The sequence below is a fragment of the Myxine glutinosa genome, chromosome 2 (genome assembly GCF_964187855.1).
Source record: "Myxine glutinosa chromosome 2, kmMyxGlut1.1, whole genome shotgun sequence".
Taxonomy (NCBI): domain Eukaryota; kingdom Metazoa; phylum Chordata; class Myxini; order Myxiniformes; family Myxinidae; genus Myxine; species Myxine glutinosa.
In genome coordinates this window covers 22150225-22177365 of record NC_136262.1, presented here as the reverse complement: position 1 = coordinate 22177365, position 27141 = coordinate 22150225, and the positions used below count along the sequence as shown (strand labels likewise).

Sequence of the window (27141 nt, the reverse complement as noted above, 5' to 3'; positions counted from 1 at the left end):
ATCACGTGTGCCGAACGTGCCGAACAGACTCTGCCTCGGACGGCACATTTGAGAGCGTATTCATTTATTTCACGTTGGCAAACTATGTTGGCGTTAAACTATGTTTTAAAACTAATTAAAACTAATTTGCGATTCTTTCGCTTTCCTGCGCGTTTGTGCACGCTATGGCGATTTCTTTACCAAACTCCGCAAGCCGTTCGCTTTGGACCAAACCATTTCATGTAAATAGAGGGGGGGGATTGTCACCGTACTCGCAAGCCGTTCGCTTTGGACCAAACCATTTCATGTAAATAGAGGGGGGGGGGGGATATAATTTTAGATATATATATAGTACGGGCATGCCCTAGTCATTAATGATTATAGTAATTGTATGGTTATACAATGAAACATGTTCTTACTTACTGTTAACAAAATGCTCGGAGCAGACAGGTGTGCGATCCCACTGTGATTCTGTTTGGATGTCACTGCGATTGATGGCAGCCTTCCACAAACGCCGCCTCTCTTCACTTAAATTTCTTGTTTCCTCACCCTGATTCAGTAGAAGTTTGGGCGTTTTGTAAAACTTAACTCCTGGCCTAACGCCTGGCCTGTTTGAACAACGAAATACGCCGCAAATTGGCATGACTGGTCGTGAACAAAAACTATTTAATGTGAATCCGCTGACGACGTTGTTCGAGAGGGTATCAAAATGGCCGAGGTGTCCCAGGGTGCCCTGCGCGCGTGCTCCGATGACGTCACAAGAAAACAAGCATATTGCGAGCATATTGCAATATAACATTAACACAAGCATATTGAGAAATATACCTGTGTGGTGATTGCAATACCTGTGGGTGATGACCTCAGGTTTGGCTTAAAGTGCAAAAAGTAAAATCAAACGAACTTGGGTCCATCATGGTAATTTGAATGTTATAAAGAGACGTGTGCAAACAAGCTGTTAAAACACAGGACGCGCAATAGTGACGTCATATCGAACCGGTTACACGGCACCAAGTAATCAATTTAGATTTAAAACAACGTAATTGATTGCAGCAGGTTGGCAGGATGGCACAGCCCGTGGAGGTATGCATGCCCACTCACCTGTAAGCTGCCTGGCTTGGGTTCGAATCTCGAACCAGGTATAAACTTTCAGATTGGTGTTTCTCATAGACAGGTGAACATAAACCCTGCATGAGAAACACCAGGGTGGCAGCTTATAGCTGGGTTGGAATTCGAACCCAGGCCAGGCAGCTTAGAGGTGAGTGTGCATGAAGATTATGAAGAAGAAGAGGGATAGACGGAAGAGAAACACAGGGAACAAAACAAAATTTTTAACAGTTTAATAATATAAACTGTAATAATCAAAAGCTCGTGCATCATAATTTTCCTCTATAAACGCGACATTTTCCGAATGCTCCTTGTAAGACGAACTTTCTCGAATGGAAAACCCCAAGTTCGAACCGTTGGACACGTGACGTCGTTAAAAAGGTGTTTCCTTGCACGTTAGCGTCCTCACGTGGCCGGCAGCTTTCTCGAGTGTTCGACATAAACTGATAATGTCACAGGTTGGTCCCGCAAAGGCGAAATGTCGGTCTCTTGGTCCATTTGCAACTTTACACTCTCACTTTATTCATGAATGAGTGATTGATCCTTTAATCGTGGTGACACGTGACCGAGTGAACCAAGTAATGTACATTTAAGGTTCTAGTGAGGTACCCGTACCTGTGCTACGCACGGGTGGGATGCCAGAAGCAAACAGGCAATGCAGAAACGGCGAATGCTAAAGCATGAAACCAATAAATTCCGCATTCCTGTAGCACTTTCAGTCGCACGTCAGACATGGACAGCAAGTTCGTGAAGGACTTCCATGAAAAACGTACCCGTTCACAAACGGGTACGTTCACGTATAGAAACATCGATCGTGGGTCCGTGGTGAATCTGCATATGGCGATCCACGAAGTTCACGTTTAGAAAGTAGAAACCATCACGGCATGTCATCATTCACTTGAACTCGACATCTGTTTTTTCATTCCAAACAACATAACTCCAATCACAAATTAATCACAAAATAAAGTTTTAACAACATTGTTAATGTTTCCCTCATTGTAAAAACTACCAGGTCAACAGTTAAAAGGATTTTGAGCCGATAGGTGTTACGGCCTCGGCAAGATCGATGGAGACAGCGATCTGTTGGCTTATACACCGCCCAAATAGCTATGTGGAATTCTCTCATGTAGAGATTAAACTCACGTCGTTTGAACTTTGGCCGAGGTCATTATTTACTTTTAACGATGTTTATATACGAATCAAAAAGAAGATAATTGGTTTTGGGTCGTCCTTTCCTCATATCTCGTGGGATTGTGAGTTGGAGAGATGACCGTGATGGCGGGGAGGGAGTTGGCATTCTCTCAAGCAGGTTATACAACCCATGTCCTCATAAAAGGTCTTTGTCTGAGGTCACCAAGTCCGATCGGTGCAGCCGATCAGCGCATCTGTGCAGCGATAGGTGCAGCCGTTTGTGCAGCACTCTGGAAAATAATGTTATGCGGGAGTCCAAACCTGAGAATGCTGGAGACCAAAGCTGAAATTGGGAAAACTAAATAGCCTATTTTACTCCAGGAGCTCCCAGGATTACCCACCCAAAATATCGTTGCGATCGGTTCAGCCGTTTTTGCGGTACCTTCGAACGAAGGGACAGACAGACAGACGGACGGACATTTGATGAATTATAGTAAGATTCAATCGTAACGTTTTCCTTTGGACTCTTTTACACCGAATGAGCGTGCCTGGAGGCTGAACACCATGCATCCTACCTGGTCGGAAGGTGACACGTACCGTTTCCATCCTGGTATTGTTGCTCAATTTGAAACTCGCACCCCCTTCCTTATTATTCCCCTACACGGAGGGGACTAGAGGTTGTCAGTCCCTCCGTCCGTCCTACCTGTGGTTTTCTTCACTTTTTCCCCTTACCCTTTGACATATTCACCTGATACTTGGTACATGGGTTTATTTGTACATAATTTACAGAACAAGTTTAAGTTTCAGGGCATATCCCCATTTTTTCCACTGAGTTGTTTTGTCCTTTTGAACTTTTTGAACATATCCTTTTGAACTTGAAAATATCACATTATCCAGGGGTCCGTTTCTAGCTGCCCTGGTTTCTCCCCACTGCTTTATGCCCATTGGCTGGACTGCTGATCTGACTCCTCCCCAATTAAAATCATGCGCCGTCATTCCATGAAGCAGCACAGATCGGCAGGCCTCAGGCCTCAGGCCAGGGTTAGTCAATTGGAATAATCCCAGGTGTATAACCACACTGTTTTTATTATATACTAGCCGAAACCCATGGAACATCCACGGAAGGGAGGATGTGGTGTATGGATAGAGTGTACCATTATGGATGGCATAGGGGATTTGCTTGTCCGAGTAAGAGTTCGGAAGAAAGATGAGAATGAAGAGTGCGTATATGAACAACGATCGCCGACACCGGCACAAATGCATGCTCTGGATTGTCCACTCAGTGGACGGCTTGCTTTCGCCTTCGCCTGTCCAATCAGCGGACGGCTTGCTTCGCCTTCGCCCAGCAGACGCCAATACGATGGCGTCATAAGATGGTGTCGTATCGGCAGTTAATCGGATGCTTTTGGGCCCCAACGTCGGCTAATTCAGATTTTTCGAGTATGGCTGTACGTGATAAACAAAGAGTGCGGTTCGTAGATCGTAAATCCATTAGTGCCGTGGGCATCAGGTCACTGGGTGCGGCGTAAAAGGGATAACAAAGTCGAGTCCTTACGCTATTATTATATAGATACACATAATCAGTACGCATGTTTTTACCTCCACCACCGAAGGTGGATGGAGGTTAGGTTTTCACCCCTGTCCGCCTGCTTGTCTCAGCCTGACCAGGTGGCCCATATTTTACGAGATTGTCCTGTTTTTTACTCAAATATCCCGCGTCCCGTTTCAAACTTTTCCAGGACGCCATTTGTCCCGTATTTTTCGTCCTCATCGAAATATTTGAAAATATTTGAAAAGGGAAAGGAAAGACGGCATGCAGCGCTGGCACGTACGCTTCCATCATGGCCACAATATGCCGTCAATAAGGCCAAGCAGCAGCCGGAAATGAAACACTGTCATGGCGTCATGGGACTTGTCATACGGGACTGGGAGCGATGAAATTTTGAAGGGCTAAAGTTCACTGAAAAAGAAGACGACGACCACAAAAAGGATGTGTGTCTTTCTTGATGAATGGCTGCTTTCTACCAGTTATGATTGGTTGATGAAGGACACTGAAAATTGTCACGGTACTGTACAGTTACAGTATGCTCGTGGAGTTTCCCCATTTCCCGGGGCGGATTATCTGATGTGAAGCAGCAGGAAGCACGCACAAGTCTAAATTGATGGTTACCGCATATGAAGCAGCAAGCAGCAGGAAGCACACACAAGTCTACATTGATGGTTACCGCATATGAAGCAGCAAGTTGTAGGAAGCACACACAAGGTTCTAAGGGGTAATTGTAATGGGTTATAAAGGGTAATTCTAAAGGAATCTAAAGGGTAATTGTAATGGGTTCTAAGGGGTAATTCTAGAGGGATCTAAAGGGTTATTGTAATGGGTTCTAAAGGGTCATTCTAAAGGAATCTAAAGGGTAATTGTAATGGGTTCTAAAGGGTAATTCTAAAGGAATCTAAGGGGTAATTTTAATGGGTTCTAAAGGGTAATTGGAATGGGTTCTAAAGGGTCATTCTAATGGCATCGAAACGGTAATTGTAATGGATTATAAAGGGTAATTGTAATGGGTTCTATTGGGTAATTCTAAAGGAATCTAAAGCGCAATTGTAATGGGTTATCTATCTATAATTCCAGTAATCTCTGTTTGTACGTTTGTACGTTTGTCTGTGACCGCTGTTTCTCGACAACCACGGGTCCGATATACTTGAAACTTGCCAGGTATATTGCTGGGGACCCGAGGATGTGCCTTTTCAAGGTTTTAAATTAATCGGAGAAGTACTTACCGAGCTATGTCCAAAAAACGATTCAACCAATCAGAGAGCAGCGAGCTATCACGTGTGCCGAACGTGGCGATCAGACTCTGCCTCGGACGGCACATTTGACAGCGTATTCATTTATTTCACGTTGGAAAACTATGTTGCCGTTAAACTATGTTTTAAAACGAATTCAAACTGCGATTAAATTAAAACGATTCATCGTAACTGCGATTTGCGAACTTCCGGACAGTGAAGACTTCATTTCCGGCAGCCAATCACAGAACGCTTTGTTGCGTAGGCGTGGCCGATGTGAGAGCGAGCGGAGCTGAGCGCGTTACGAGCTGACCGCCATTACGGTTCGTAATTCGATTTCTTATGCGCATTATTTCTCCCAATTCAGTCAGAGCGAAGGGCGGAAGCGAAGAGCGTTGTTTTTTTTGTTTACGGGCGTACGGGCGTACGGGCGGGGTAGAGCGTACGGGTAGCGTTTTTTTTTTTTTTTGGCAAGGAACGGGCACCCACGTACGGGCAATGCCCTAGTAAAGGATAATTCTAAAGGAATCTAAGGGGTAATTTTAATGGGTTCTAAAGTGTAATTGTAATGGGTTCTAAAGGGTCATTCTAATGGAATCTAAACGGTAATTGTAATGGGTTCTAAAGTGTAATTGTAATGAGTTCTAAACGGTAATTCTAATGGAATCTAAAGGGTTATTGTAATGGGTTTTAAAGGGTCATTCTAAAGGAATCTAAGCGGTAATTTTAATGGGTTCGAAAGGGTAATTCTAAAGATTTCTAAAGGGTAATTGTAATGGGTTCTAAAGGGTAATTCTAATGGAATCTAAAGGGTTATTGTAATGGGTTATAAAGGGTAATTCTAAAGGAATCTAAGGGGTAATTGTAATGGGTTCTAAAGGGTCATTCTAATGGAATCTAAACGGTAATTGTAATGGGTTCTAAAGTGTAATTGTAATGAGTTCTAAACGGTAATTCTAATGGAATCTAAAGGGTTATTGTAATGGGTTTTAAAGGGTCATTCTAAAGGAATCTAAGCGGTAATTTTAATGGGTTCGAAAGGGTAATTCTAAAGATTTCTAAAGGGTAATTGTAATGGGTTCTAAAGGGTCATTCTAATGGAATCTAAAGCGTAATTGTAATGGGTTCTAAAGGGTAATTCTAATGGAATCTAAAGGGTTATTGTAATGGGTTATAAAGGGTAATTCTAAAGGAATCTAAGGGGTAATTTTAATGGGTTCGAAGGGGTAATTCTAAAGATTTCTAAAGAGTAATTGTAATGGGTTCTAAAGGGACATTCTAAGGGAATCTAAAGGGTAATTGTAATGGGTTCTAAAGGGTAATTCTAAAGGGTAATTGTAATGGGTTCTGAGGGGTAATTGTAATGGGTTATAAAGGGTAATTCTAATGGAATCTAAAGGGTAATTGTAATGGGTTATAAAGGGTAATTGTAATGGGTTATAAAGGGGAATTCTATAGGGGAATTCTAGTGGAATCTAATGGGTAATTGTAAAGGGTTCTAAGTGGTAATTGTCTAGGTGTCCTGTATTTAATTTCGCGGAACTGGGCACCCTGGTTTGTCTGTCTGTTTTTTTGTCTGTACGTCTGTGAACAAAATATCTCAAAAAGTTGTGGACGGATTTCTACGAAATTTTGCAGAGATGTAGCGTATGTGACAAGGACTAAATGATTCGATTTTGGTGAAGATTCGGATCCGGCTACTAAAAATTTTTAAGTGATTCTTCACCATTGGGAGACAGGGCCAAAAACGATACATAGCAGGATATCTCAAAAATTGTGGACGGATTTGGACGAAACTTGGCGGACCGGTTGGGTGTGAGACAAGGAAGAGCTGAAGTGTGTCTTCAGTTTATAGCTGAAGCTGTATGAAGGTGATCATTTCATGGTGTTCGGAGTGAAATGTGACGCGAACTGAGTGTGACGTCAGCTCCGGGTTTCCTTGTGTTCTGAGCCAGTTCTTTTGTTTGCCGCGAGGTCGCCTTGGCAACGCAGGACGCGCGAGCACAACACGCGATCTCAACAAGCACCGCTTCTCACTCCGGGAGGACCACGAGGTCGGTGGTGGTACATTTAGTGGTGGTACGACAAGCACGGTACCGCTGGTAGGTGAACAAGTCTCTGACATCATTGTTGTATGACGTAAGCTTGGAATTTGTATTCCCGAAATAGTTTGTTGCGAACGATGGCAGCGTTGACTGTAGCGTGGATAACACCTGCTGTAACACCGCCATGATGCTTTCAACACATGCTGGGCACTGTTCACAGCGATCACAATATCGCAGCGTGTTGTCGAATTTCCCTGGGCCAGGTTTTCATCCCATAAGGAATCGGATATGATGGATGCTGCAACAAGCATTCGTGCAGTTAGGGTGCAGCATCATGGAGCATCCCCGTGTTGTCTGTCCCATCCACTTTTGCCGATGATATCGATTCGGTGAACAATGTCGACTTGTTCATTTTCGATCTGAGAACACCTCTAAAAACTACAACATAAGATAGGGTTTGGCAAAGCAAAACTGCTTTGGTGTGGCATATGATATACGGTATATCGAATCCTACCTGAGTTCGAATCCCGACCCAGATATGAAATGGCATCCTTGTGTTTCACAGGTAGGATGATTCATCAATGTATCGGATGGACGTTAAGCCGGGTGTCCCATCTGCTGGCATTAGATTGTGGATGTTAAATGTCCTTCACGAAGAGTAGGCGAGCTATCTCCAGCACTCAGATCAAATTACAAATGTCTGCCCTAACTTCTGCTGGGAGAGGGATGGCAACCCCACCCAGCCGGACCCCCGGCCAAAACCCTGTTACAGCAGATGAACATTCTGTAACACAGAGCATGATGGTGCGTCAGATCGGACATAGAATCCATTGGCACAACTCGACTGAATGAGTGAAATTTCAATATTTTGCACCTGTTGATATCCAGAAAAATTGTGACAAGTCAGAGGTCGAGGCTCGTGATTGGAAGAGAATTCTCAGCATGCCTCGTTAACCCAGTAAGGTAGTCTTCTTCTTCTTTTGACATGTGTAGCATGTGGCTGATGGTAAGTATAACCCAGTGAGATAGTCTTCTTCTTCTTTTTTTACATAGTGTTACGTGCTCCTCCCCAAACCCCCTGGCCACGGTGTACCTCCGAGCCCCGAGAGGTCACGGCAGAAAGATGTGTTATTCTGTGTCAAAGATCAATGGTGAAACCACACCAATTGTTATCAACAAACAAATATTGTATTAAGGTCACACAAGAATAACAACACAAAAACAATAATAATCAATTGTACAACCAATATATATTTCCTATGATGGTACCATCAGGTTCGTACAATATAACTCACTGTGCTCCAAGTGAGCGAAAAGAAGAACCTTCCCCAATTCCGGCATCAAGCCAAAGTCGATCCGCTCCAGCGATCGTCAGAACGATGTCTAATCGAGACCAGAATCCCGTTCGGATGACAGTCACAGTCCCGCTGCCAAAGCTGCATAAAGGCGCCCTCAAGGCGACTGGGAATATCACACCCTCAGGTATGGACGTTCCACGGCTCCCACTCGGCGAACCGCAGATTTCCAACTCAAAAGCCACGTTGCACACACACATACCAGATTAACGTCTGAATGCGGTGAAAATGGTTTGAAGCGAAGTGAAAATCCTTGAGCGACGCGCAAAGCGCATGAGTCAAAATGGCCGACGGCCCGTTCTCGAGGCGTAACGGCACTACGATGATTCTCCTCGGAATCAACCGCAAAACCTGACACGCAGGTTGATCTGTCACAGCGATAACAACTCTGTCGCAGGAATCCCTTTCCTGGGAACCCAAAAGTTCACTCGTGACTCTCGTTCACCAATCGTTCGCTCCAGACCTCGAAGCAGCTAGGCTTCTTGTCCGACTCACTCGCTCCGCCTTCTCTCCCTCCTCTTCCTCTTCGTCGTTGTCCGGTTCTGGTTTCATTTAAAACATTAACTTTTTACCTTTTGAAAATAATAATCTCCATTTTCCCTTAAACGACAACAATAATAGTACATGGAATCAAAAATGTTTACAGTGGATGAAAACCACAACAACGGAAGTGATGAATCCATAACACTTCCCCCCCCTCAAGAAAGAAAGGTTGAACATAGTGAAAACTTTCTTTGCAGGCAAAAACTCTTTTAACAAACAAAAGTAAAACTCACACCCAAATCATCAATTCACGTGAGTAACAATAATTCATATTCGCCAAAATAAAGCAACAAAACTTCCAAACAACCTACAGAAATTTCCAAAGTTAGTTCACTCTGGACAAAGCATCAGCAACGACATTGTCCCTGCCCATTACATGCTCAATTTCCAAGTTGAACTCCTGCAAAGCCAAACTCCATCTCATCAACCTCTGGTTTTTATTTTTCATTTTTTGAATGAAGATTAAGGGGTTGTGATCAAAAATCCAAAGCAAAGCAAATCTATAGCACTTTTTGAAGGAGGCCGAGCTGAGAAACAGGTTTCATGGTGGTTGGGTGGTGAGGCCTGGAAGTATTCACTGCATGGACGCATTTAGGAACGTGGAGTTCACGGGTTAATCCGTGTAGGAATCTTGGCTCGGCTGCTCCTGAGCACTCAGTGCTTCCAACTCTTCTCTTGATCATAAAAATCATAATCACGGTTGTAGAGTCGGGTTCTGTAGTCACGTGAGTAGCGGTCCCCCTCTCGGCTACCACCGTAATAGTCATCCCGTCGACAGTTGCTAAAACTGCGCTGCTGCTGCTGGGAGCCTCCGTAGTAATCACGACTGCGGCCACCACCAAAACTACTACTCCCACCCCGGGAGCCATAGCCACCCCTGAAACTACCTCCACGTTTTCCTCCTCTGTAGCCCCCTCGACGCCCATGGCCTGCCTTCTCTACTGTTATGGTCCGACCATCCAAATCCTTGCCATTCAAATCCTTTTCTGCATCTTTGGCGTCCTTTGTGTTTTCAAACGTGACAAAGCCAAACCCTCTCGACTTTTGCGTCTCCCTGTCTTTTATCAGCAGCACTTCCAAGAGTGGTCCATATTTGCCAAAGATAGAGTCAAGAACATCTTCACTTGTGTCAAAGTTCAGTCCACCTACAAAGAGCTTGCCAATATTGCCTCCATCCATCACTTGTGTGTGCTGACACTTAGTTTCAGGGTACTCGACAAGAAGTGACTGTGCAAAGCGTGACGTCAGTACCTTCTCCTTCTCTTCAGAGCGCTTCCTACCCATAGCACGAGTCGCGGCACAGGATGGAAAGATACCCGGAATCTCCTGCTCTAACTGTGCGGTGTTATTTTCCATACTGGCCTTTTCAACCAACATTGGATTACCAGAAACTCGACCACCGGCCAAATCATTCCCGATAACAAAAGAGATTCCCTCTACAGGAAGAGTGGCTTGTAAACCTACGGTGACCGTTCCTGACACCAAATCAGACTTCAAATGGATGACATGAAGTGGAGCTTTAACATAGCCACCAACCCCCTGTAAAAGAACACTAACACCAGTTGCCGTCTTCTCTGACAATGGCAAAATGCCCTCAAGCATCAAAGATTGATGTGCTCCTGTGTCCCTCAATACACTAACAGGTCTCTGGTTAGTTAAGTCTCCATCCAGTGACACAATCCCCTCTGAAATAAAAGGTTTGTAACCCTCTTGAACAAGGTCGTTCTGTGATGCCGTAACTTTGGCATGGGAACCTTCACAAGGCACTGTCCTCCAAGGACGATTTCTCGCATTTGCCAATGCATTCGGAGTTGCACTAGTTTGACTCCGCTCCTGATTTTTCCTTTTCAGGGCGTAACATTGGGACATCAAATGCCCAGGTTTCTTGCAAAAAGCGCAAGTAGGTCCAGAGGAAAAACTCGTGGTCTGTCTCGGGCCCCCCGGAAGATATGTCTGTCTTGGAACTGTAGTCTTCTGATCCCTAAAAGTCGCGGTATCAGATTTGTCCTCATAGTCATCTCTCGGCCGCCTCCATGAATATTTGTTCTCCGCACCGGATTTACCATAACTCCCTTGGCTAACTCTAGGTGGGAAGTTAGGTTTGTGGAACCCCATCCTGTGTGTCAAGGCATAGTCAGCTACCACGGTTGCTGCCTCATACAACTCTGGTACTTTCTTTTCATCCAGATGTACTTTAATGTCCACGTGGACACACTGTTTGAATTCCTCCACCAAGATCAATTGTTGCAACGGGTTGAAGTCTTTCCCAATCCCCTTCGAGTCACACCACCGATCAAACATGGCTTCCTTCATTCTGGCAAACTCCACATGGGTCTCACTCTCCCTCTTCCTGGCATTCCTGATTTTTTGCCGGTAAGCTTCAGGGACCAATTCATAGGCTTTGAGAATGGTTTTCTTCACTATCTCATAATCTGCACATTGGTCAATCGGTAAAGCCGAATAGATATCTTGAGCTTTACCCACCAGAACACTTTGCACTAACAGAGTCCAGGACCCCACAGGCCATTTTAGCATTTGAGCCACTTTCTCAAAGTGTAAAAAAAACTTGGCTACCTCCTTTTCATTGAAGGGTGGAACTAGCCTCACATGCCTACCAACATCCCAAGTGTTCTGACTAGTTGTCGAACTAGCCGGCATGGATACCACTTTTCTCAGTTCTCCCATTAATTCCAGCTCCTTGAGTTTAAGTTCCTTCTGATACTCCATGTCACGTTCCTTTAACTCCCTTTCGGCTCTCCTTTCCTCTGCTCTTTCCTCTGCTCTTCTTTCCTCGAGTTCTTTTTCAGCTCTCCTTTCCTCTGCTCTTCTCTTCTCGAGTTCTTTTTCAGCTCTCCTTTCCTCTGCTCTTCTTTCCTCGAGTTCTTTTTCAGCTCTCCTTTCCTCTGCTTTTAACCTTTCCTGGCTCTGCAGTTGCATCTCCATTTTCCAGTGCTCCACATTTTCTCTTTCCTCGGGTAACCAATCCAAGGCTACCTCTTTCCATGTTCCTTGTCCCACCAGAGATTCTACCACCAATGTCTGCATCTCTGCTTTCTTCATATTAACTCGGACCTCCAAGTTGAAATGTTTGGCCAATATCAAGAGTTCCGATCTTTTTAACGCTTGGAACTGTGCCGCATTAGGAGACGCCGCAAACTTTTCTGCGTCAAACATCATGGTGAATATCAGTTAACACCTGTTAACCTTCACACAAAAATTCTGAATTTTTTTTATTTTATTTGGGAATGTTAGAAAAATTCCAATTTTGGGAACGTTAGGGAATTTTATCCCGGACGAGTGTTAGGGAATTTAATCCCTGACGAGCCCCAATTTCTGTTAGAGCTCCTCCCCAAACCCCCTGGTCACGGTGTACCTCCGAGCCCTGAGAGGAGTCACGGCAGAAAGATGTATTATTCTGTGTCAAAGATCAATGGTGAAACCACACCAATTGTTACCAACAAACAAATATTGTATTAAGGTCACACAAGAATAACAACACAAAAAACAATAGTAATCAATTGTACAACCAATATATATTTCCTATGATGGTACCATCAGGTTCGTACAATATAACTCTCTGTGCTCCAAGTGAGCGAAAAGCAGAACCTTCCCCAATGTCTCTATTCCGGCATCAAGCCAAAGTCGATCCGCTCCAGCGATCGTCAGAACGATGTCTAATCGAGACCAGAATCCCGTTCGGATGAGTCACAGTCCCGCTGCCAAAGCTGCGTAAAGGTGCCCTCAAGGCGACTGGGAAATCACACCCTCAGGTATGGACGTTCCATGGCTCCCACTCGGCGAACCGTAGATTTCCAACTCAAAAGCCACACACACACACACCAGATTAACGTCTGAATGCGGTGAAAATGGTTTGAAGCGAAGTGAAAAACCTTGAGCGAAGTGCAAAGCACGCAAGTCAAAATGGCCAACGGCCCGTTCTCGAGATGTAATGGCACTACGATGATTCTCCTCAGAATCAACTGCAAAACCTGACACGCAGGTTGATCTGTCACAGCGATAACAACTCTGTTGCAGGAATCCCTTTCCTGGGAACCCAAAAGTTCACTCGTGACTCTCGTTCGCCAATCGTTCGCTCCAGACCTCGAAGCAGCTAGGCTTCTTGTCCGACTCACTCGCTCCGCCTTCTCTCCCTCCTCTTCCTCTTCGTCGTCGTCCAGTTCCAGTTTCATTTAAAACATTAACTTTTTATCTTTTGAAAATAATAATCTCCATTTTCCCTTAAACGACAACAATAATAGTACATGGAATCAAAAATGTTTACAGTGGATGAAAACCACAACAACGGAAGTGACGAATCCATAACAATAGGCAGCACATGGGCCATGGCTGATGAAAAGTAGCATCATTTGCTGGGGGCACAGCTGTGCTGTTCATGCTGTGCCCCCTGTAAGTTGGAGCACAATTTTGGGATTTAGCCAGGGTGCTCCGACGGACAAGATTGCGAGAGCAACATCCACCAACTAATGCTGGCAGACGTGACGCCCAATTTAACATCTATCCGAGGGACGGCACACACATTGGTAACTCGCCCTGCCTGAGAAACACTGGGGTGACATTTTATAACAGGGTCGAGATTCTAACCCAGGAGAGACAGCTCATAGGCGATTGTCCATAGCTCTGGGCTATCCTACCCTCCCAGTAAGACGGTGTAGTTTAAATCGATACTATTACTCGTATCGGCATTGTACAAAAAGGTTTCTTGTCAAATATGTGTTATTTTGCTGGAAACAAGCATAATACACACTATTTTATGAAACACATACGTTCCTGCATGAGAATAGCGACTTGCAACCAAAAAAACTTGCACTTTTGTGCCAAAACAGCTTCTATTTGGCAAACAAGATTGGTTTAGCACCAAAAAGGTTTCTTGTCAAATATGTGTTATTTTGCTTGAAACAAGCATAATACACTATTTGATGAAAAACACACGTTCCTGCATGAGAATAGCGACTTGCAACCAAACAAACTTGCACTTTTGTGTCAAAACTGCTTCTATTTGGCAAACAAGAGGTTTGAAATGTGATGCTTTTGGCTAAATACCATCGAAGGAATTGTTGATGTTCTGCAGGGTGTTTGTATTTCAGTTGTTGTTTCAGTTTCATTAACACTATTATGTCATATATATATATATATATATATACATATATATATATATATATATACAGTCCCATGAAAAGGTAAGTACACCCCTGGTAAAGTTTTGACTTTTTCAACACATTTCAACATACAGCTATTTTATCTCCATTTCAACAATATTGAGAGATAAAGGTGATATAATACAACAGATATCATGGAACATTTACATTTTGTAGTCCATTGTATAATTTAAATAAACATAAATGCAAATTTCGCATGTGGAAAAAGTAAGTACACCCTTGGCTCTATATATCTAATAGGTGGTATTGCCCCCTTTGGCAGAAACAACATGAAGTAGGCGTTTCTTATAACTGTCTACCAGTCTCTAACATCGACTGGGAGAAATATTTGCCCACTCCTCCATGCAGAATTCTTTCAGCTGTGCGATGTTTGAGGGGTTTCTTGCATGCACAGCTCGTTTCAAATCCCGCCACAACATCTCGATGGGATTTAGATCCGGGCTTTGACTTGGCCATTCCAGAACCCTCCATTTCTTTCTTTTCAGCCATTCCTTGGTGGATTTACTGGTATGTTTAGGGTCATTGTCATGTTGCAAGGTCCTAAGAGCTTCAACTTTCCGACAGATGGCCTCACATTATCCTCAAGCACCCTCTGGTACAATGAAGAATTCATAATGGATTATATGATGGTGAGCTGCCCAGGCCCTGATGCAGCAAAGCTGCCCCAAACCATAATATTTCCACCACCATGCTTTCCAGTTGGTATCAGGTTCTTGTGGTCAAATGCTGTCTTTGGTTTTCGCCAAACATGCCTTCTGGTACTGTGGCCAAATAGCTCTACCTTTGACTCATCTGTCCAGAGCACATTGTTCCAGAAGTGCTGGTCTTTGCCTCGGTGTTCATTGGCAAACTTTAGTCTTGCCCTGATGTTCTTTCTGGACAGCAAAGGTTTCCTCCTGGCACACCTCCCATGGAGATCAAATTTGTGCAGCCTCTTTCTAATGGTAGACTCGTGCACTTTGACATCAACAGTGTCAAGAGCTACCTGTAGGTCCCGTGATGACATTCTGGGGTTCTTAGAGACTCTTTCAGCATCTTGCAGTCTGCTCTTGGTCTAAAATTGCTGGGGCAGCCTGGCCTGAACAAGTTGGCAGTTGTTTGGAATCTTATCCACTTGTAGATGATCTTCCGGACAGTCGAATGATTGATTTCAAATTGTTTGGAGATCTTTTTAAATCCCTTCCCAGACTCGTAGGCATCTATAACCTTCTTTCTGAAGGCCTCAGAGAGCTCTTTTGATCTAGGCATGGTGATGCCGCACACTTCAACAACAAAGAGCAAACCAAACTAAATGTCTGAGGTTTAAATAAGACAGGTTCCTCCAAGATCCTCTCTGACCATGTTCTAATCATTTGCACCTGAGCTGGTGCACCTGATTCTAATTTTAGGTATTTGAAGTAGTGATAAATGTAGGGGTGTACTTACTTTTTCCACATGCGAAATTTGCATTTATGTTTATTTAAATTATACAATGGACTACAAAATGTAAATGTTTCATGATATTTGTTATATTATATCACCTTTATCTATCAATATTGTTGAAATGAAGATCAAATAGCTGTATGTTGAAATATGTTGAAAAAGTCAAAACTTTACATGGGGTGTACTTACTTTTTCACGTGACTGTATATATATATATATATATATATATATATATATATATATATATATATACATACATTCATGTTTGTGTCTCAGTTGTGTGAACGGTACTTACTCTTGGTATTTTTGTCACTATTCAGATCAGCCAATCATAAGTCCAGATTCTACCGCTGTTATCGACTGCTGGTTCAGACCACCTTCCAACATTAAGTTAATGAACCATAGGGCACTGAGCACCAACGCAAAGACCCCATTTAGCAAATCCCATTGGAATGGGAAGCTGAATGATCAAGCTCTATTAGGGAAAGACAAATCATGGTTTGAGTCTCCATATTCTGATGCAGGTATTTATTGGGAAAAGAAGACCATCAAGCAATTGGCAGTTCCAGCAACATTACGGAAGCCGGGCAATCGGACGTGCCGGCTTTTCAGAACCAATACTGCGGTGCTTTCCAGGTGTTCTGACGGACGTTCCACCATCTCTGAAACAGGTGCTCGATTCATGCTTCCCGTGGTCCCACCTCGAAGACCCACCATGCGTGTGTGCTACATTTGTGGACGAGAGTTTGGAACTCTCTCCATAACAATCCACGAACCTAAGTGCCTGGAGAAATGGCGTGTTGAGAATGAAAGGCTGCCAGTACATCTTCGCAGGAAAGAACCAATCAAGCCGGAGCTCTCCAGCAAGCTACACAAGGTGTGTTGATTATTACCTCTCCCACCAAATGTGGATGGAGGTGATGTTTGCACTTCTGTCTGTTTGTCTGTCTGTGAGCAGGATATCTCAAAAGGTTATGATTCGGGCAAAATTTGGTGGACGAGTTGGGTAAGCGACAAGAAAAAGATTCCATTTTGGTTAACGTCCGGATACAGATTATTGCTGTTGTAGGGTTTGTTTCTACAATTAAATTAAAATTGACGCTCCCAACTTTTAATGATGCAACAGTTTCTTAGACCTCCAGGAGTACTAAACCACCATTTAGAAAAACCTTTTTATTTCGCTTTTATTTTCCTTCCTACACTCACCACTCAAAATTTCAGAACTGTATCAATTTCCGAGCTGTATCTCGGAGACGGCAAGGACTTTCAGAATGAAATTCTGCTTCAAAATTGTGAATACAAAGTACGGCAGTTGGCCTAATTTTTTTTCACCATTTTTTTGTTTTTGTTTTGTTTTTGTATACATGACCGAGGCTCGTGTAAGAGCTAACATTAATCACAAAAAACCGGAAACAAATGAAACATGATGAAGGGAGCGGGAGACAAGATGGGGGGGGAGAGAGGAAAGCAGACAAGTACAACATTTGAGAGCAGGGACATCGGGAGATCTGTGGGAGGGAAAGGGCTTGGGGGGAGGGGTGTGGGAAGGCGGCGGGGGGGGGGGGGGAGGCGGGAAAGGTATAAAACACATGGACACTGCTCTTGAACTTCCAGGAAAGAAAGAAATCGGTATTTCCAAAAAAAAGTGGATTTGGGGTGAATTAACGGGGGTAGAAGAGATCAAGGTTTTGGATGGGGGAAGATAAGAGATGGTGGTGAACAGCTGTTTTAAAGACCTGGAGGGAGGAGAGGGATTGAAGAGAGTGAGGGAGTTTGTTCCAGAGGCAGGAGAAAAGAGGAATGAAAGAATGAAGGTGAGCAGAGAGTCTTGATTTTGGCAGTTTAACCATAAGAGGGTTGCGGGCAGATATTGTGCGACCTGTAGGAATATTTGGGGGACAGAGCACAGATAGAGCTGGGGGAGCAAGGCCAGAGAGGAGTCGGTAGAAGACAGAAAGACCACCAACCTGCCTGCAGTGAGTGAGTGAAAGGTCCTCGGAGTTAGCTTCATCGCGGGAGATTCCAATGATTCTGAACGCTTTGGTTTCAACAGCGTGAAGCCGAGCCAGGTGTGAGGCAGGAGCACCAGCCCAGAGAGGAGAGCAGTATTCCATTGAGCTGCGGATGAAACCCTTGTATGTGGTGAGGAACTTGATGTTCACCATCAAGTTATGTTCACCATAACTTGATGGTATTTTAATATTCTTCACCATAACCTGACAGGTTTGTCTGATCGGAACCAAACTTCCCTCTCTAGATAGCAGTGAGCAAGGCCCATTTAAACGCAATTTACATCACATGACTCTGGGTTAAAAATCATGGTTCCACATCCCTAGCACTAGCTGTTGTTGTTGTTTCGTATGCAGCCTGTGACTGCTGGTTGCATCATTTCTCTGGAAGCGTGTTTGTGCCGCTGATGCAGTACCCCAATAACCAGTGAACTGGGACTCAATTTGCCGACCTCGGAAGGATGACAGGTTGAGTCAACCCCCCTGGAGTTAATTCAGCGATCGACCGGGAATACAAACTCAGGATCCTAGGATCCCAAACCAGCACCCTAACCGTTAAGCCAACATCAGGCTACCTAGGAGTACTAAACCACCATTTAGGTGTTTCTCCCTTTTTCTGCCAATGTCCAAACTGTACCTTGGAGCCGGCTGGGACTTGCGGATTGAAGTTTTGCATCAATAATAGGAATCAAAAGTCTGCGCAATTGCCATAATTTTTTGAACTTGACCTAATTTTAAGGTCATGACCCAAATTATAGACATTTTTACTTTTTCTATCAAAACTCGACTAAGGTCTGTCCGATCAGAACAGAATTACCCTCTTTAGATCGCGTAGAGCAAAGTTCATGAACACATAATTTACATCATACCCTTCTGAGTGAAACATCAAGGTCAAATGACAGTCTGAAAATAATAATAATTTTTTTGTAATTTTGCCAAAGCGTCATCTCAAAGACCCCATGGCCTTCCAGCAGGAGAGGGAGGGGGGGGGGGAGGGAAGGAGGAAAATTTTTCTCATGCAAAGAGTGCTTCATAACCTCAGTGTTGCAGGGTAAAAAAAGAATTTGTAATACCCACTGCCACTATCGGCAGGTGGTGCTACACGGTACATGCTTACATAGAGATTTTACACCCCTTTCCTGGTCCCCCACAACCCCAAATGATGCCGCAGCCACATAGCCTTTGTTACCCCCGAGACAAAGTTGTATTTGTATTTCTACCCCGAGTAAAGTATGTGGGTGTTTATAGCTGGAGTACCCGGCGTTGCTCAAGCGAAAAAGAAACATTAACATATTTGAAACTACAGACTTGGCATTTAATATGGAATATATATATTTTTCTTGACTTAGGTTTACTTTCTGAACTCAATACATCAATCTGGTGAGTTTATTTTACGCTTCGGTGATTTCTTTGTTAAAATAACCATGTCACTGATTGTCTGTCGCAGCAAGAAGTCAATAACAGGATTATATCACAGGTGGCGTGACAAAATATACGGACAGGTACATTTGACGATTGGCTTCACAATCGGGTATATAAGGGTTGTTGCGTTCTGTATTCGTGGAAAACAACTGCTGCATGTCTACAAAAGTTATTGCCGCTTCCTCTGGACATGGTCCGTCAACTCGACAATGCTGTTTGTCATGGAGTGGTGGCTTTACGAAATTCCAGCATGAAACAGCGTGCTATTGCTCAGCAGTATGGCATCAGTCAAAGTCAGGTGTCAAAGATCCTGAAACGAAATGCTCAAAGGGGTGTCCCTACTCCAATACCGAGGCCAGGACGTCCCCGCAGAACCACAAGGAGGGATGATGGCCAGCTGCACTGGTTAGTCCACAATGGCCGTACCAAGTCAGCTAATCGGCTTAGGGCTGAGTGGCAGCAACTGACAAATGTGCCTGTATCCAGAAGGCTAGTCAACCAACGACTCGTTCAAGCAGGCTATCGTGCCAGGCGTCCCCTGAGAAAGCCACGCCTGACCAGACAACACCGCCAGCGCCGATTGCAGTGGGCCAGAGAGCACCGTTAATGGCAGCCAAGACACTGGAATCACGTGATCTTCAGTGACGAGTCTAGATTTCTGGTCTATCGTCAAGATGGCCACGTCCGAGTGCGCAGACAAGTGCTTGAAGCCTACAACGAAGATTGTATAGTGCCAAGAGTCCAAGCTGGAGGTGGTGTGGTGACCGTTTGGGCTGCTTTTCATGCAAGGGGGAAAAACTAACCTGGTTGTTCTGAATGGAAACCTGAACCAGTTCAAGTACAGGGCCATTCTGGAAGAAACATTGCTTCCATTTGCTCGTGCAGCCTTTCGAGGAAACGTTTTCTTCCAAGATGACAATGCACGGCCTCATCGTACTCGCATGATCCAACACTTTCTTGCTGACCATGGTGTGGAGCATCTGGAGTGGCCTGCCATGTCCCCGGATATGAATCCGATAGAGAACGTGTGGGCAGAATTAATGCGTCAAATCGACAACTTGGACCAGCAGCCTGCCTCTGTGCGTGAATTGCAGCAGGCTATTGTCACTGCATGGCAAGCGATTCCTGTCCAAACCTTGGCAAATCTCGTGAACAGCATGCCTCAACGTGTACGTGCTCTCCTGAATACTCGTGGGGGTTACACGAAGTACTGAACTGTCATTTTACTGTCCGTAATCCCAGTCATAATTTAACTTTTGTTTTTGTTTAAAAATAAATTGGCTAATGTGCAAAATAAAGAAATACTTCTGGAAAACGTACAGAAGTTTAACACAGTACTGTCCGTGAATTGAGTTCGATATCAATTTACATCACTTTCAAGGATCAATTTATTTGCTTCGAAATGTCAAATGTGGTTTTTGTTCCTTTTAAAGGTCACATTAACAAAATCTAGAATAATTTCAACATAATTCCAATGAACTTTTGGTTCTAAGTCATCGTGAAAAGTCAGTTCACCCCCACAAAAAAAAAGATTCCATATTAAATGCCAAGTCTGTAAATGGTATTCATTGAATACTTACCCTGTGCAGTCAACTTGTTGCTAGCCAACTCTTCTGTTTTTGTACATTTTTTTCTTTGATCCAATATGGCTGCCAGACCACGTGAGCAATGACATCATAAATTTATATTCTCTAATATAATTGTTGCATAGATCACGCTCAATACATTTCAAACTTATCAGACTAAGTGTTTTCCCTGTCGAATTATGACGTCATAATTATGGAACCAATGACGTCATCGTTCACAACACCTATTCCCCATATGGAGTTCTTTACAATGAGCCATGTCTCAATTTTTTCCATGCAGAAGTTTTGGAGATATAGAGGTGAAACACGAATGTGTTGCTTTTCCATGAGCCTCGACTTTGTATCCCAAAAAAATTTTGAAAAAAGAAAAACTTTCGACTCCCCCATGTATATGTAAAGAGTAGACAGAGTACATACATATTGTTGCGGATCCCGGGGTTCGTCGATGTACTAAGGGGGGTTTATGCCCTGCTCCCCCTCAAACTCCGGGTCCACTGAGGCCGCCGTCCACGACTAAGCTCGTGGTTGACGGATTGCGAAGCAATTCCGATCGCCAATTTCCCAGCTACGCGTCGAAGAGTTTACTGGTCAATATTCCCAAATACCTTCAAGACACGTGACCGGAGAAACCGGGGATCGAACACTCGCTTTCACACACCTTATTCAATTGCGTGCCGAGCGGATTTGCACGGTGTGGAAAGCGGCGTTACCTTAGGCTGCTGGGCCATAGAAGTTCACGGTTCACGTTTCACGGTTCACGTTCACGTGAACAATCGGACCCTGGGCCATAGGATTTCACGCTTGGCTGTTCACGTGTTGCGCGCCAGTTCTGCTTTGGCCGAGTAACCGTCAACATGGACTCTTCGGATGAAGAAGATTGCCTCATTCTGCTTCTACTAAGACGGAGGAAGAGAAAAAGGCACAGAATTTGGAGCCGAGAGCACTTCCTTCTGAGAGAAACCCGTGGTGAATTCCACCGAACATTCCGTTATCTGCTTGACAATCCCGATGAAGAACTGTTTTTCAATTATACCAGGATGTCATACAGGACTTACGATGCCTTGAAGACCCTCGTCCTGGAACATCTACAGCCAGGTCAAACAAACTGGAGAAAATCGATCGAAGCAGAACAAAAGCTCATCATTACTCTCAGGTTGGTACCTATTAATTTGGATAATGTGGTGTTGGTCGTGATGATCTAGGCTAGGGTAATTTGTCTAGTAGTCTAGCGAGTCTACTTTTGAAAACGTTCAGACTGGGTGGTGAGACCTCTCTTCTCTTGCGCTTACAAAGTTATATTTGTTTTCATTAAATTCAATCTATAGATTTGTGTTGTCATAAACTCAGTCTTAATTTTTTTCCAAAAGACATAAAATGACGACTTAAAGAAGAAGAAGAAGAAGAAGAAGAAGAAGAAGAAGAAGAAGTCGAATAAGCTGGAATGTAATTAATTTATACGCACATAAAATTTATTCAAACACACACACATTGACACACACACACACACACACACACACACACACACAATTAAACAACCACACACACACACACTGACACACACACACACATACACACACACATTGACACACACACACACACACACACACAATTAAACAAACACACACGCGCACACACCCGAAAACAATAAACCTTAACCTGTCGGTGAATTCAGACGCCCATTCAAGTTCTCCCAAACTTGTGCCTTCTGGTCCTTATCTTTGTAATCCGCCACACGCGGATCCCACAGCAGGGGCCTTGCTCTCACTAACTCGATCAACTGTTCTCGGTAGTCGTCCATTTTGTTTCGGAAGTTTTGCCCGGATGTCAGTCTAAAAATAATCAGGTCGACCGAGATCTCCGTTTTCACGCATAGAAAAAGTGTGCATGTTCATTCCGCCTTTCACGCGTGAAACGTGACACGTGAAACGTGAAACATGAAAGGCGTTCTATGGCCCAGAGCAAGTCATACTACGTTTGTCCACTTTTCTTTACACGCGTGAACCGTGAAACGTGAAACGTGAACCGTGAACTTCTATGGCCCAGCAGCCTTATGTGATTTATGAACCCGATTCGAGCCAAATTCGGTCTCGGATAATGCTAGGCCAATGGAGAAAGGACGTACCGAACAGGTTGGAAAGTAACCAAATGTACAGCCTTTTATTTAGAAGGCACAGAGAATACACAAAAGATACAGCTTACAAATTCTTACCTAATAATAAACCCCACTGGCGCCTTCACACTCACTCTCACTCTCACACAGGGGAAACGACACTGGTTATTATTGTACCGATGTACGTGCTGGGATTGCCTCGCAATTGGCCACGTGGTCTGGTGTGCACAGTTTGGTCCTCACGTGCAGCCTGGACGAGGTAAGGTCCGAAGGACAAACTGCTGCCTCGAAGTTGGCACGGACGAACTTCAGCACAGGTAGATGAACTTCAGCACAGGTGAGTCGTGTAGAAAGCCAACGCTTGCAGGTCACCCGGATGGCGCAAGAGATCGGCACAGAAGTGATGGGTGTCGACCAAGAACACAAAGGCCAAACACGTGTCGTGGGAGGAACGAAAAAGCAAGCGAGGTCTCGTCATGGGCGTGACGAAAAGGGCAAGAGCGCAGGTGTGTCCTCGCAAAGTCCAAAAAGCAAGAGAATGAAAATGCGCTGGACAGGAGTTTTATCAGACCTGCCCACACCTCGAAAATGTCCCACAGCCTCCTATTGGCTGAGGTTGGTCACGTGCCGTGACGTGTTCCCGCCTCCTCATTGGTCACGTGGGCTTCGCTTTTGGCCATGCCTTCCTGCTCATTAGTAATGGCTTCTCCCAGCCACACGAAGGCTTGACATCCTGCTTAACTTCAACGCATATTGGTTTTGATTACTACACAATGGAAAAGGGCTAATCTTTACATTGTGGCGGACACAAAAGCCCACTGGCGTGGTGACATCATTCCGCGCACCAAGTGGGCGGTGGCCACGCCCGAGGGGTAGGCATGGCCTCATGATATACACCGGGCGCGCAGCCCGGAGCGCGCCAGTGTTACAGTGAGCTCCTGAAATAAAGACGCTTATAAGTTACCGCTTGTCCGCTTCCTCCTTGCTCGCAAGCAGCGCGCGTAACGCCGCGCTTTACTGGTGACCCTCGACGTTGGATCTGCCGGAGCGATCCTTCCACACGCGACGCCATTGCCATGGCCAACCTCATCAAACTTCCCGAATTTTGGGAGGCTCAGGCCGAAGTCTGGTTCGTCCAGGCCGAAGCCCAATTTCAGCTTCGGCGCCTCACCGGCGATGACACGCGCTATTGCCACGTCGTCGCCTCCCTCGGGCCCGGCACGGCCGCTCGAGTTGTGTCCGTCCTTCGCCACCCACCGGACGGCCACAAGTATGAGGCACTCAAGCGGCTACTCCTAGCCACGTTCGGCCTCACGGACGACGCACGGGCCGACCGCCTCCTGGATCTCCCCGAGCTCGGTGACACGCGCCCATCGGTCCGAATGGACCATATGCTGTCACTGTTGGGCGACGAAGCCCCCGGTTCTCTATTCCGGTTCATAACGGACACCTTCTCCGGGCGCCGTTACCTGTGCGACACGGGAGCGCAGGCGAGTGTCATTCCCGCCGGCACGTCAGACAAGCACGCCGCGGGTGGGGGCCCCGTGCTGCTTGCCGCGAACGGGACGCCCATCCGTACGTACGGAAAACGCTGCCTCTCTCTGCGGTTCGGAGGGCAGGTTTTCCGATGGACGTTCGTCACCGCCGACGTGCCCATGGCACTGCTTGGCGTGGACTTCCTGTGTGCTAATGGGCTCCTGGTCGACGTCAAGCGCAGACGTCTTGTCCAGGCCGAGACGTTCAGCTCGCTCGCTTGTGCGTTGCCCAGCTCAACGAGCGGCTTGCCAAGCGGCTTGCCGAACTGTTCGGTTCCGGCCACGTTGGTCTGTACGCTTCCGGCAGCGGACGCATTCACCCGCCTCCTCGCCGGCTTCCTGGCCCTCACGCGGCCCACCTTCTCGGCGGGGGCCGTCAAGCACGGGGTGGCCCATCACATCCCCACCGTCGGGCCACCGGTCTACGCCCGGGCACGCCGCCTCGAGCCGACGAAGCTGGCGGTGGCAAAAGTGGCGTTCGCTACCCTGGAGCGACTCAGCATCGTTCGGCGCTCAGAGAGCGCTTGGGCGTCGCCGCTGCACATCGTGCCGAAGCCCAGCGGGGGATGGCGACCGTGCGGGGACTATCGCCGTCTCAATGACGCCACGACTCCCGACCGCTACCCCGTCCCCCACATTCAGGACTTTTCCGCCCGTTTGGCGGGCAGGTCCTTCTCCTCGAAGGTGGACCTCATACGCGGCTACCATCAGGTCCCCGTCAGGCCGGAGGACGTCCCAAAGACGGCGGTCATCACGCCATTCGGACTCTTCGAGTTCCTGCGCATGCCCTTCGGTCTGAAGAATGCGGCTCAGGCGTTCCAGCGACTGATGGACAGCGTCCTGCGCGACTTGGATTTTGTCTACGTCTACGTGGACGATATCCTCGTCGCCAGCGCGTCCCGCGAAGAGCACCTACGCCACCTCCGCACGCTCTTCGAACGCCTGGGCCAGCATGGCCTGATTGTGAACCCCGCAAAATGCCGGTTCGGCGCTGCCATAATCGATTTTCTGGGGCACCGTGTCACCAGGCACGGAGCCGTCCCCCTGCCGGCCAAGGTGGAGGCGGTGAAGGGGTTTCCGCACCCCCGCACGATCAGAGGGCTGCAGGAGTTTCTGGGCATGGTGAACTTTTACCATCGGTTCCTGCCCCGTATCGCCCAGCTCCTGCGCCCCCTGCACGAAGCTCTCCGAGGTAAGCCGGGCAAAGGCGACGTTACCTGGACCGAGCAGATGGACACGGCGTTCACGGGCACGAAGCTCGCCTTGGCTAACGCCACCATGCTCGCGCACCCGGCGCCCGATGCACCGATCGCCCTCACCACCGATGCCTCAGACTACGCGGTGGGCGCGGTGCATGAGCAATGGGTGCATGGAGCTTGGCAACCGCTGGCGTTCTTTAGCCGGCAGCTTCGCCCGCACGAACGCCGTTACAGTACCTTCGACCGTGAGTTGCTCGGGCTTCACTTGGCGGTCAGGCACTTCCGCCATCTGCTCGCGGGCCGTGCGTTCACTGCCTTCGTCGACCACAAGCCGCTGATCTTCGCGATGGGCAAGGTCACCGAGCCGTGGTCGGCCCGGCAGCAGCGTCACCTCTCGGCCGTGTCCTAGTACACGACGGACATCCAGCACGTCACGGGGAAGGACAACCCGGTGGCGGATTGCCTTTCCCGGGCCGTCGCCCACGCAGTCCACCTCGGCATCGACTATGCCCGGATGGCAGCGGACCAGGCCGCTGACCCCGACGTCCAGGCCTTGCGGACCGCCGTCACGGGCCTCCGCGTCACCGAGGTGCCGTTCGACGGCGCGGGCGCGGCCCTCTTGTGCGACGTCTCCCTCGGGCGTCCTCGCCCCATCGTGCCCGCGGGCTGGCAGCGCCAGGTGTTTGACGCCATCCACGGCCTGTCCCACCCGGGCGCGAGGGCCTCCCAAAGGCTGATCGCCGACAAGTTCGTCTGGCATGGCCTCCGGAAGGCCGTCCGCGGCTGGGCCAGGACGTGCCTCGCGTGCCAAGGTTCACCGGCACACCCAGGCCCCGTTGGCCCCGTTCACAGTGCCGGAACGCCGGTTTGACCATGTCCACGTGGACCTGGTGGGACCTCTGCCCCCCTCGCGGGGTTTCACCTCCGTCCTCACCATGGTGGACCGCACCACCCGGTGGCCGGAGGCCATGCCCTTGGCGTCGACAACGGCGGCCGATGTCGCGCAGGCTTTCATCGCCACCTGGGTCGCCCGGTTCGGCGCCCCCTCAGACATCTCGTCCGACCGCGGCCCCCAGTTCACCTCGGAGCTCTGGGGGGTGGTCGCGCAGGGGCTCGGGGTCCGGCTGCACCGAACCACGGCCTACCACCCCCAGGCTAACGGCCTGTGTGAGCGATTTCACCGCTCATTGAAGGCCGTGCTCCGGGCCACCCTCCGCGACGGCGGCTGGGTCGACAGGCTCCCCTGGGTCCTGCTGGGCCTCCGGACGGCGCCCAAGGAGGACCTGCGCGCCATCCGCGGCAGAGTTGGTCTTCGGGCAACCGCTGCGGGTGCCGGGCGAGTTCCTCCCCGACTCCACGGCACCATGGTCCGCGGCACAGCAGCGCTCCGCTCTGCAAGAGACCGCCCAGAGGTTCGCCCCGGTGCCAACGGCATGCCACGGGCACCCACCGATGCATGTCGCCCCGGAGCTTCGCACGGCGGAGTACGTCTTCGTCCGCCACGATGCCCACCGGACACCACTGCGGCCCCCGTACGACGGGCCTTTCCGCGTGCTGGAGACCGGGGCGAAGCACTTCACCCTGGATATCGGCGGTACTCCTGACCGCGTTTCGGTAGACCGCCTCAAGCCGGCCCACCTCGACGTGGACCATCCACCGCCAGTGGCCCGACCCCTACGTCGGGGCCGCCCCCCTGCGGGCGGACCCCCGGCACCGCCCAGCCCCGCCGCCACGCCGCCC

At 47.3% G+C, this 27141-nt stretch overlaps 1 protein-coding gene across 1 annotated transcript in view; it reads left to right on the top strand.

Annotated features, from left to right (window-relative positions):
- Positions 1–6988: 6988 nt before the first annotated feature.
- Positions 6989–27141, top strand: part of LOC144891011 (zinc finger protein 474-like) — a 33549-nt gene continuing 13396 nt past the window's right edge. The window contains exons 1-2 of the mRNA XM_078773022.1: positions 6989–7100; positions 15861–16417. Coding sequence (XP_078629148.1) covers positions 15935–16417 — 483 coding nt within the window. The 5' untranslated portion in view covers positions 6989–7100; positions 15861–15934. The remainder of the gene's footprint in view (positions 7101–15860; positions 16418–27141) is intronic.